We start from the raw sequence: 12,317 nt of genomic DNA, 5'->3' as shown, positions 1-12,317 counted from the left end.
CCCACAACCCAAAGGTGTGCAGGGTAGGTGGATTAGCCACGCTAAATTGCCCCTTAATTGGAAAAAATTAATTGGGTATTCTAAATTTAAAAAACCAAGGATGGATTTTTTTCCCCCCCCCACAGCAACTTAAAAATATTTATTTTGCAAAAAGAGCTGATCCCTGATGCTTTCCTATGCACACAATTCCGTATCACCTCAATGTATACGATTTTTACAGCTTGTGAAAAAATTGAAGGTAAAAGATTTATGGGCTTGTATCAAAATTTTTTGAATCTTGATACAAGCCCTTAAATTGAAACCAGTCGACAGGGTGCTTTCGGGGATCTGGGTCGGAGAGGGGAAGATATCTGATATCTACAAGGTTATGCAGGAGGCGGAGGAGGCGTCAGTAGAGGAGCTGAAAGCTAAGTGGGAGGGGGAACTGGGGGAACAGATCGAAGACGGGACATGGGCTGATGCCCTGGAGAGGGTTAATTCTTCCTCCTCGTGTGCGCGGCTTAGCCTCATCCAATTCAAGGTGCTGCACCGGGCCCACATGACTGGGACGAGGATGAGTAGGTTCTTTGGGGGTGAAGACAGGTGTGTCAGGTGCTCGGGGAGTCCAGCGAACCATGCCCATATGTTCTGGGCATGCCCGGCACTGGAGGAGTTCTGGAAGGGGGTGGCGAGGACGGTGTCGAGGGTCGTGGGATCCAGGGTCAAGCCAGGATGGGGACTCACGATTTTTGGGGTTGGGGGGGGGAGCCGGGAGTGCAGGAGGCGAAAGAGGCCGGTGTGCTGGCCTTTGCGTCCCTAGTAGCCCGGCGAAGGATCTTGCTACAATGGAAGGCTGCGAGGCCCCCAAGCGTGGAGACCTGGATCAATGACATGGCGGGTTTCATTAAGCTAGAGAAGGTCAAATTCGCCCTGAGAGGGTCGGTACAAGGGTTCTTTAGGCGGTGGCAACCTTTCCTCGACTTTCTGGCTCAACGAAAGGGTACGGGGACAGTAGCAGCAGCAACCCGGGGGGGGGGAAAACGGACGATGACTATATTTGTTTATTTAATTTAATTTATTTTTAAGTCCTCTTGTTGTTCATTGGGGTTGGGGGGGTGGGGGGGATGTGATACATGCGTCGATACGGTCTGGGGGGGTGTTACAGTTATTCTGGGTTATTTTGTTGCATTTCATTGTTTGTCGTTATGTTTTATATTTTCTGTAAAAAAAAATTGAAACCAGTCATCTGCATTGATATGTTTACATTTTAATTTTAAAAAACCTATCACTTTTATGCTAAACTCTTACACAGCACTTCTAAACCTGCAAAAACCCCGCTCCCGCTTTCCTCTCTTATTTCCCACTCATTGCTCTCTCTCCTTACAATTATTGCCAGTGCCACTGGTTCAACAAGATTGCCTCTATAATGAGAAACAAAAACATTTTTCAGGATTTCATTTGGTGACTTATCACCAAAATTGAAAAACAAATCATCCCATCTACGACGCACAAAGGCAGGCACGGTGGCCCGGGTTTCATCCCGGCACCGCGTCACTGTCCGTGTGGAGTTTGCACATTCTCCCCGTGTCTGCGTGGGTCTCAGCCCCACATCCCAAAGATGTGCAGGGTAGGAGAATTGGCCAGGCTAAATTGCCCCTTAAAGAACTGGATCCTCTAAATTTAAAAAGAAAATCTACTACGCTCAAACGTGTTATCTTCCTTATACTCAAATCACATGGGCTGAGCAACAAGCTAGATTTATATTTTAAAACATGGGATTCGAGCATTTCTGCTTTACAATTGCTTCGAATCCGCGTGCCGCATGAACTCTTTGACAAAGCAATTTTACTACCCGTTACACTGACGCCAATACTGTTCCTCGAGGCAAACAAAGAAATATTGTGCAGGAGGCTAGTGTACCTTTGAATTGAGTTTGTGAAATAAAAATAAATCAATGGCAGAACCACCCCAGGTAGGTTGCTTAATTTGTTTAAACAATGACGTTTATGCTGCAAAGCAAAAGAGGCGGATAACGAAACGTACGCATTTCCGGTTAAGTCTGTGCACCCGCATGGCTGAATTTGACTTACTGGTTATGCCTTCTGCCATTATGTCTGACATCTTGCAGCAGGAGGACAAGATCTTCATGCTCAAGTGGTCCACAAGCAGCACCTGGGAAAGGGTGACACAAAGTTACATTGAATTGATTTTCATACTTTTGGAAAAGCCATTAAGAACAAAGGTAGATAGTTTGGATTTAGAAATATTTTTTTTTTTTTTAAAGTAATGATTAGGTGATGACAAATGTGGGTGTTAAAATGTTTTCTATTAGATTGAAGTGCAGGGCACTGGGACATGGGAATCAGTTGCCAAAAGATAAAGCACATATTGGGAAGCAAGTTTTTAATAATTTGAGTTTGAGGTAGCAATGGAAAATCTCTGATATCGCTGTTTTTATCTCCCGGATGCTTCCCTAGTCCGTAAAGGAGTTATTTTAAAAATACTTTCCTAATTCAACTTTGACGTAATAGTCTGAGGTTACTGCGCCTACATTGTGTAATATTTTACACTGAAATTCCCCCCCCCCCCCACCCCCTTCCCTACTTAATTTTATTCCTCCTTGTATTGTACAGCTTCAAGAATTCCTTTCAAACACGTTACAATCACTTTCAATAGTTCCAGATCACACATTTGGTGTGTGAGGAATCATCCATCTATTTTATTCCTCCTACAGTACTCAACGCATCATGGGTTTTTCCCCCCTTTCTACACGGCACAGATGTTAACCAATGTATAATCTGCTTTACGGAATTTTTTTTTGGCTAAGAAAGCTCACAAGTTCATTAATTTTCCATTTGGTGTTGTTGAACAAACCTCTGAAGTCTTCACTCCTTGCGAGAATGATAATCTGAGGATTCCATGCCCATTCTTGTTGTTGAATCTGCTGGTGCTTGGGTTTAGTGTGGGTATGTGTATGAATGGAGGGGGTGTTCCACATCACCTTCTGAGCTTAGAGACTTCCGTTACCCACACACTGATCAGAACACTCTTCAGTTTCAGCAGCATTACTTCAGACATAGAATGCTAGTGCTCTAGTAGCATAGTCCTGTCTCTTGCTTTACCTAGCACGGTCTACATTGACTGGGCAAGCCAGGTATGCACATTTGCAAGTCTTTCAGATCACAAAACACTTCAGTGAACGAGTGACTTCCATTCTGTCTTTCGATGAAGTGCTTTACATTTGTCGGTTTTGAATTTCATTTGTTTCAATTTTGCCTGGTCGTTCTTGGAATCCCCAACCCCTCGGCAGTCTCTTGAGATTCAGGATGACTTGCTCCCACTCTGAGCCATGGTCTTCCCCCTCACTTCTAAGCAATGACCTCTGCAGCCATTTATTTTTCATCCAAGGATTCCTTAAGCTTACGCAGCAGCATCTTATGTACGCATGCAGTACATAAGATGTGCGGGTTAGGTGGATTGGCCATGCTAAATTGCCCGTAGTGTCCTAAAAAGTAAGGTTATGGGGGGGGGGGGGGGGGGGGGGGGGGGGGGTTGTTGGGTTACGGGTATAGGGTGGATACGTGGGTTTGAGTAGGGCGATCATTGCTCGGCACAACATCGAGGGCCGAAGGGCCTGTTCTGTGCTGTACTGTTCTATGTTCTATGCTTTTTGGAAAGTGCAAGTACCATAAATCATTTAAATATTCTGTACGACACACCACTCTGCCCAGCCATTAATTGTAAGATTTATCACTGTCAGACATCCATAAGTGCAAGTCAAAGGAGCAGACATTTTACATAACTTATTCCAATAGCATTTACCTGATTGGAACATTCTTCTCTCCCCCCCCCGCCAGTTCTGTCACCAAGTGATTGGCGGCTTTACACTTTTAAAAGAACAATCTCAGTTATATTTTATATAATCCCTTATAGTTCAAGCACTAAATTTCTCAAAAGGATGGCACCACAAGGCTGTCACAGAGAAAGACAACTGCACACCAAGTTTAACAGGCTTCAAATCTGCCCTTTGAACCACTGGAGAAGCACAATACAAAGATGCTACTTGAAGGTAACAACTTTTCTTTCTTCTCCCAAGCTGAACCATTCAGATGCAAACAGCTCTCGCGTACCTTCCATTCTCCCTCCTTCTTCAGATTCTTGATCACTCCCAGTTAAAATTTCTATGAAAAAAAAACAACTCCGGTTAAGGTTATGAAAAATCAAAGTTTTTTCCCCCCCAGTCTTTGCACAGTAATGGAACAAGGGTGTGGTGCGATGTTAAACGGAAGGAAACAAAAACAGGGCCCTCGATCTGCAACGGTCTTCATCAGAATATAAATACAAGATGCCACAAATAATAATACTCTTTATTCAGACAGCACCTTCCGAATCTCTACCACCTGGAAGGACGAGGGCAGCAGGTGCATGGGAGCGCCAACGCCTGCAAGTCCCCCCCCCCCCTTGTGTACCAAGTCAGGAATGCGATTGCGTGGACCCTGTGTGTTGGGCATTCCCTCGCTACACCTCTTTACATCCTTTTAGACTCTCCTCGAAGCCTACCCTTTGGATCAAGCTTTTGATTATCTGAACCAATGTCTCATGTTGGTTGGTGTCATACGTTTTGTAATGAGCCTGTGAAGTGCCTTGGGACATGTCATTATGTTAAAGGTTGTTGTTTACGTGCTCCATGCCTCGGTAAATATAGGTGAATAGAAAACTCTGCACAATGCATCCAGCTCACTGAGCTATATCATGTGCTATGTGAGATTATCTTTGGTAGCCAGAAGGATATATAAACAGCCTATACCGCAGGGTATAAATCACCAGACCAATTTATTGAACATCAACAGAAAAAAAAAACTGGATTGTCACCGTATTTATAAACTTTAATTCTCTTGAAATGCCAAAATAAACACTGTTCCCTCACAAACCTTTATATTAAAGTGATTCTTCAAATGTGGTGTTTTATTTGTATGCCAATCATTACCGCGGAGACATGTATCCATCTTTGAGACAAATCACCGCCCAAAACAAAGCTCCAAGTGCTTCTGAAGATATCCCAGAGCAGAAAATAAAATTCCATTCCTCAGCCTTCTGGAGGTCAAATAACCACAAGATTCAAGATTGTGTTTTCCCACACAAACATCAGTGTCAAACACACACTGGCTAAAGTTTACAACCTCAAAGGATGTTTGCATTTTGAATTCTGGCCCATTGATTAGTGCCAAACACTTTTAACTAACCCGTTAAACTGGTTACCAGGCAAGAAACGGCAACAATTAATCTATGACCTGTTCAAGTCGGCCTTCTCGGATATGGTCAGTCCCGCTTGTGTAGGTCTCGCTACCTGCTGAAACAGCTAGCAGTAACAAATCGAACCTGGGTGCATTGTGCCCCACAAAATAATCCACCATAGATAAATACAGACCAAGAAAACTGTCAAGGGCAAACTCTAATGACATCATGTCAGTCAGAGGCAGCAAAACCCTAATTATTGGGAGAGGGGATCAGTAGATGACTCCAACTGATAGTTAGCAATGACACAGCCATCAACAGCACATGCACAGTGTCTGCCATTCTGATTCAGGCCAAATGCAGACTGACCTTCAGCACTGCCATCTGAAATGAAATGAAAATGAAAAATCGCTTATTGTCACGAGTAGGCTTCAATGAAGTTACTGTGAAAAGCCCTGAGTCGCCACATTCCGGCGCCTGTCCGGGGAATGATCCATTGGCTGGACCAATGGATCATTGCCATGAATAGCCTATAGGTACTCAGTTAGACCCCTCCTTAACCTCCTGTTTGAAAAAGTTCAAATGTTTTTTCTTGCTCTCAATCTGGTATTATATTGCTAATATGAAAATGAAATGAAAATCGCTTATTGTCACAAGTAGGCTTCAAATGAAGTTACTGTGAAAATCCCTAGTCGCCACATTCCGGTGCTTGTTCGGGGAGGCTGGTACGGGAATTGAACCGTGCTGCTGGCCTGCCTTGGTCTGCTTTCAAAGCCAGCGATTTAGCCGGATGCTAAACCAGCTGAGAAGTAGACAAGTGAGAAAGGCATAGAAGGACATGCAGAGAGGGTTAAATGAAGTAGGGGTGGGGCAGGGCTCCTATGGAGATTAAATCAGACCAAATGAAATTTTGCTGCACAGAAACAGGCCATATAACTTGATGAGTTTTAAGCAAGGATCTGTTACCCTTCCTGTAACATGAACAGCCAGTATCCTCTGCAACAGCTCAATATCCAACAGCTCCATTATTAGATGGTGTTTTCCAAAAGTCAGATTATAAATATTAAGAAAAATGCCACTGACATTTTAAACAGGAGCAATTTTTAACAATTAGAGAATCTTTCAAAAATGGATTAAGATTGTTGTCAGTTTCCACAAATAGAGCCATATATGCACCACTAACACTGGACTGAAGGTATCGCGCACCATCAGTGCAAGAACTAGTACCCTGGAATCCTAAAAAGCTCAATTAAACACTCAACCATTTCAATTTAATATCACCTCATGTACTAAGCCAAGTGCAGAATTCTTGTGAGTAATTATTCAGCTGTGCATATATTAAGGAAAAATATTTCTCAAGCTGCTATTCTACTGTCCAAGACTTGTGCCAGAGGCAATTAACTTCCAACATACGATCTTAGAAGACCGGGTAAGATCCGAGTAGCTTAGATTTCATGGCTGGTCAACCCTGGCCTACTGAAACTCACTTGCTTGGCCCACGTGATCAATGGAATATGATGAATGAGGGGGTTGTGAGCTCCTGGCATCTGGGGGAAATTCACCTCACCAGGTTCTATATATTCAGGAGAAAAGAAAATCAGGAATTCAAAAAGTTGCCCACTCTGTAATACACGTTTGCTTATGGCCTTTAGTCAGTATGTTGTGCTGCAGGTTTCCAGGTCGGCCCATTTTATTGCCAACATGAAAACAAAAGCTGCATCAAATTGGAGGGGAACTGCTTTGGAATTCAACAGGTATTTAGCCAGAAAGTGACATAATCCAGATTTGATGGAACTGAAACCACATTGAATTGCCTCCCAATCCGCAGCTAAAATAAATTCCAATATTCAGAATTCTCCACCTGCAGCATATCATGCACAAAATGTCAAAATCTATCACTTTGCTCCTTGCTAACCTCCAGTGGCTGCCTGCCCCATTGCAAAAGTCCTCCCCTTGTCCCCACGGTCTGGCATCTGTGCAACCACTTCCCAGCCCAAGTTTCTGCCTCTCTTCAATTTCTACTCTGGTGCATATTGCTCTCTATTCTTGCTTTCATCTGTGGTGAAGCTTCACACTTGCCAAAACAGCAACAAGTCCTACAAAACAACAGAGTTGGTGCACAGCCAGTTATGTGCACATTGACACTCCAGAACCTGGTGACTTGGACTTGATGATGCAGTCGCAACTTTACCCCTTGCAATTTCCTGTGTGGTGTGGCCAAAGTCCAAGATATTAACTGCACAAAAGTGCAGACCAGTGGTAGCAGACAGCTTCATTCATTTAGGCTAGGCTGCTTTGGGGTTTCAGACCAGCCAGATCTGCTCATGGCGAGGAGGGCCCTTGCCTTTGCCTCCCTGTCGCCCGCCATAGAATCCTGCTCAGCTGGCGGCCAGCAGCACCACCCAAAGCTGCAGACTGACTGTCCAACCTATCGGAATTTCTCCAAATGGAGATAATCAAATTCGCCATCCGTGGATCGGAAGATGGCTTCCCACAGAACATGGGAGCCATTCACCCGGCTGTTCCGGGACCAGTTTGCGGCCAGCAACTAAGTAGCCAGGGACAAAGAGAAAGTAACCAAGACCCAAAGGTAAGAGGAGGCGGACCCGGGGGAAACAAGAAAGCGAAACCCAACCTAGTGGGAGAGAGGTGGGGAGGGTGGGAGAAAAGAGAGGGAACACAAGCAGGAAAGGAAGCACAGGGGGTCACAACGGCCACAGCAAACACAGCAAGGAGGAAAGAAAATCGATTCCCGGCTGGGTTACTGTCTGTGCGGAGTCTGCACATCCTCCCCGTGTGTGTGGGTTTCCTCCGGGTGCTCGGTTTCTTCCCACAGTCCAAAGATGTGCGGTTTAGGTGGATTGGCTATGCTAAATTGCCCTTAGTGTCCTAAAAAATAAGGTTTAATGGGGGGGGGTGTTAGGTTACTGTATAGGGTGGATACGTTGACTTGAGTAGGGTGGTCATTGCTCGGCGCAACATCGAGGGCCGAAGGGCCTGTTCTGTGCTGTACTGTTCTATGTTCTAAAACAAGAAACGGATCTAAACTCATGTATATAACAAAAACGACTGAAATGTAATAACACTAGGGTGCACCACCCAGGTGCCCCCCTCTTGCAAAAATCTTATCATCTTGTTATATACTGTGCTATGTATAACGAAAACCCAATAAAAACATTTAAAAAAATAATTTAGGCTATACTGCTGACATTATGTAGCCATCTGGATGGCCACTTCCAGAATACAAAATGGATGATCGCAATGACTGTTGGGAAATATGGACAATTTTGGGAAAGCAGGCAGTCACAGAGCCTGTATGCAACTCCCAGACAAGACTGAAACTGTACATCAATTACCATAGTGATGGCCCATCTCCGGGAACAAAGGAATGACACTCAAGTAACCAATACTATTGCAGACATCCCGGCTCCAGAAAGACACAAACAAAGCAAGGCCACGGCCACCTAGGACACGCCCAGCCATCAGGGCACCCACCCCTTTATTGGTCAAGATCAATACGAGTGATCAAGATATGGCCCAATTAATCGGGGCCAAGTTCAAGGCCCGCCAAAAAGCACGCAAAGCCCCTTCAGGTATAAGAAGCCCCCCCCCCCCCCCCCCCCCGGAGAGAATCGCTCTCTTGGACTCGACTCTTGAAGCGGAGACACCCGTCCACCAGCTGCACCAGAAGCAAGTAAGTCCAAGGTCAACGCTCGCTATCAGACGGATGACCGTAGCTGTTCTCCTGTTACCTCTTCGAACCCAACAGCCTCAGATCCGAACAACGGCCATTGTTCCTCTGACTGAGTGGGCACCCGAAGTTAAGTATAGACGTTAGCGTTAGGATAGTTTAGTTTGTGGTATTTTGTGCATGAGTAGATATTACTGTGTGTGTAAATAAATAGTACTGACTTTGAACTAACTAACTGGTGCATTGGTTCTTTGATCAGTATTCGGGTTTGAACCTTGTGGCGGTATCGAAAGATACCTGGCGACTCTAGAGCAAACGTAATTAGGATTAGGGAAGGTGACCATATGACCGCTATATTTAGAACCAGATAAATATAGCAACATTTACTGGCGACTACTGGTGGGACGTCGACCTAGAAGTGGCCTAGTCACTCTGAGAGAACCCAAATTTGAATTAGATCCAATTGGAAACAGAAAAACCACAAACGTAAGACCAATACTGATCAAACCATCGAGATTCAGAAGTGTGTTATTTGCATGCGTACTAACAGGGATACAAGATAAACCCGAGAGATTTTGTTGTGTAAAACTGTCGGGGTTTTTTTAGGCCAGAAATTAGCGTAAGCCATACCCGTGTTTACATCACCATTTTATCACCACCCTGTTCCAAATTCGGTAGAAACCCAGAAATAGTGAGAAAAATGGCAAGAAGGCAATGGAACGCCTTACGAACCCCCAAGAATTTGAGGTTGCAGCGACCAGTAGAGTAGGACATTTCCCGGAGGGGAAGAGGAAATCAGAAAGTACCTCAAAGGAAAAGGTTGCCCCTTTGGAGCGAATTCTGCGCGAAGATGAAACAGATGTATAGGGCATACTTGGTGAGGAGAACCTGACAGAGATGCATAAGACCGAGCTTAGGGAAGCTCGCAAGCCCGATGGCAATCATGTCCTGCTTCGCATAATTGCGAGGCACAGAGGAGGTCTTTAGGACGCTCTGTAGAGAGATGAGGAGAGACAGGACTAGCGAAGGAGATGTGAGCGAATACGAGAGAGGAAAACAGGGAATTGAGAGAGCAGTTAGCGTCGAGGACAAGAGGTGACTGATGCCAAAGTGGGCACACCACTCTTGTCTCGCCCATTTGAGCAGTTTTCAGTCACCAAGTATGACAAAGCCTACCAAGACACGCAACGCTGGGTCTTGTTAAGACCGGAAACGGAACAAGTTGAGCAGTTACAAGAAAAGTGTAACGATTTAAAAGCAGCCCTATGAGCAATCCACACTTCCCGACGGAACAAAGGCAGAAGCTCTGTAGATCACGCAAGTGCCGGAAGCAAATTGCAGAATTGCAATCTCTGCTTTCTGTTCAGAATGGGTTCCAGAGACACGTTTTGTCCCCAATTAACACCAAGAAAATGGCCCCGACTGGCAGGAGTTTAAATGAGACTGCCCACAGATATGTACATGGCACATGTACACAGGACAAACCCAGAAAACGAAAAAGCGCCCCAACCCCCGACTGCACAGGCACAGAACACACCCCTATGAACCCTGTAACCACACAGCGCAGGCCACAACAGACGGAGACCCAAGATTTCCTGTACACGACCCCATTAAACCATCACTCAGTTAAGGGACACGTGTGAGAAGATTACAACCGTTCCTACCCACATCAGACCCCCCCAGTAATTCTGTGCAAGAGTAAACAGCAGCAGGCGACCATTGTACGTCCTGGTGAAAAGGAGCAAGTGAAGCTCACAGTTAAGCTTCAACGCTTCACTCGTGGCATCCCTTCCCGACCCACAGAATGTAGGAGGAGGCACACTCCAAGAATGCACACAGCGATCCTGGACGCGATCGGCTATAACAAAGGAGACCCCATAGAAGGTCTAAACAAGTGTAGGCAAAAGAAGACAGAGCACCCCACAGCGTTTTGCTGGATGCTTGTGGATACATTTTACTGCGGTGTTCGGAGAGTTAGCACATGGCCATTTGTTCCTAGATAATATGCCAAATGGACTCGAATCCTTGTCTCTCATGCGACAGAGGCAGGAACAGAGAGCTTGCGCAGATTTCGACCCCTCAGACGAGGCCCACAACGAGAAATGGGTTTTGAAAAGATTGTCTCACGCTTGGGAGTAGTCCATCCAAGGTAAATCAGCATATGGTCGAGCAGAGGAAGAGCAGGCCGATATGCATTCAGTTAAGACGCATGGGTAAATGAGGGACGGAACAGCCCACAGCAGACCAAATCCCAGGAGTGTTATAATTGCGGCCAATTAGGACACTTCGCACTAGAGTGTAAAGCGCCCAGAAGCAGCAAAGAAACCAGCAGACAGGCAACCTAAATAGGAATAGGGCAAAGTCAATTCACAGTGTTAGCGCCCCGTTCTGATACCCCAGATATGAATGACACCGACTGACCTGTGTTCGGACTCCCCAAATTGGGTCTGCAACAACCCTTTGGACAAATCCGGTAGACCGGAAGTGGCAGGCACAGTCCAGGGACACCCCGTGAATTTCTTTGGGACACAGGAGGGTCCCGTACCACGATAAATTCCTCCACAATGTTTCAGCAAGACACATGGCCCACCACAGACACCATTACTCTCAGCGGTTTTACAGGGCACTTATAGCAATGACCACAGTCACAGCCCCGGTAGCCATTCAGAATAGGAAACATTAAAACTAAACAAGACCGTAGTCTGGTCGACCTACCCCAGACCGCCGAACATATTTTAGGGATTGATTTTATGAGATCCCATATCTATCATTCGACCCCGTTAATAGATGTGTGGGGGAAAATGGCAACGGCAGCACGAGCCCCCACCACGCTCACAGTTGGACATTATGAAAATAGGATTAGCGCTGTAGGAGACTTCTGGTTCGACCCTCGAGCCATTAGTCCAGGACAAAGTTAGGGAAGTCCTGCAGCGGAACAAAGCAGCATTTGCAGAGCACAAGCAGACGGTGGCAAGATCGGCTGGCTTGGTGAATATTATAGGTCCCGACCCCAGAAGCAGTATGGTTTCCCCCCAAGCAGCAGAGGGAGAATCTCGAAAGTTATAGAGTCTGCTTGATCAAAGCATACTCCGATCAGTAGCCCTCCGCGAACAATGCCCCAATTTGGCCTGTCAGGAAACCCGATGGATCATGGCGACTGACCATCGATGATCGGGCACTAAACAAAGTAACCCCAGTAGCAGCCCCCACCGTACCACTAGTCCCAAGACATGCTCAAACAAGGACTACGGTCAGAAATGTTTTCCGTTTTGGATATTAGCAATGGCTTTTGGTCCATTCCATTGGATAAGCGTGCCAATACAAATTGCATTAACATTCCAGGGACAAGCAATATACCGTGGACGTGCCTTCCACAACTCCCCCTCCATTTCCACCGGCAGCTGCAAATGGT

General features: G+C 45.7%; 1 protein-coding gene across 1 annotated transcript in view; it reads right to left on the bottom strand.

Moving 5' to 3' along the window:
* Positions 1-12,317, bottom strand: part of LOC119957005 (syntaxin-binding protein 2-like) — a 94,808-nt gene that overhangs the window by 37,509 nt on the left and 44,982 nt on the right. The window contains exons 4-5 of the mRNA XM_038784588.1: positions 4,110-4,144; positions 2,070-2,151 (exon numbers count right to left, since the gene is read on the bottom strand). Of these exons, the coding sequence (XP_038640516.1) occupies positions 2,070-2,151; positions 4,110-4,144 (117 nt within the window). The remainder of the gene's footprint in view (positions 1-2,069; positions 2,152-4,109; positions 4,145-12,317) is intronic.

The sequence above is a fragment of the Scyliorhinus canicula genome, chromosome 25 (genome assembly GCF_902713615.1).
Source record: "Scyliorhinus canicula chromosome 25, sScyCan1.1, whole genome shotgun sequence".
In the NCBI taxonomy this organism is placed as follows: Eukaryota; Metazoa; Chordata; class Chondrichthyes; order Carcharhiniformes; family Scyliorhinidae; genus Scyliorhinus; species Scyliorhinus canicula.
This window is presented reverse-complemented; position numbering and strand designations above follow the sequence as displayed.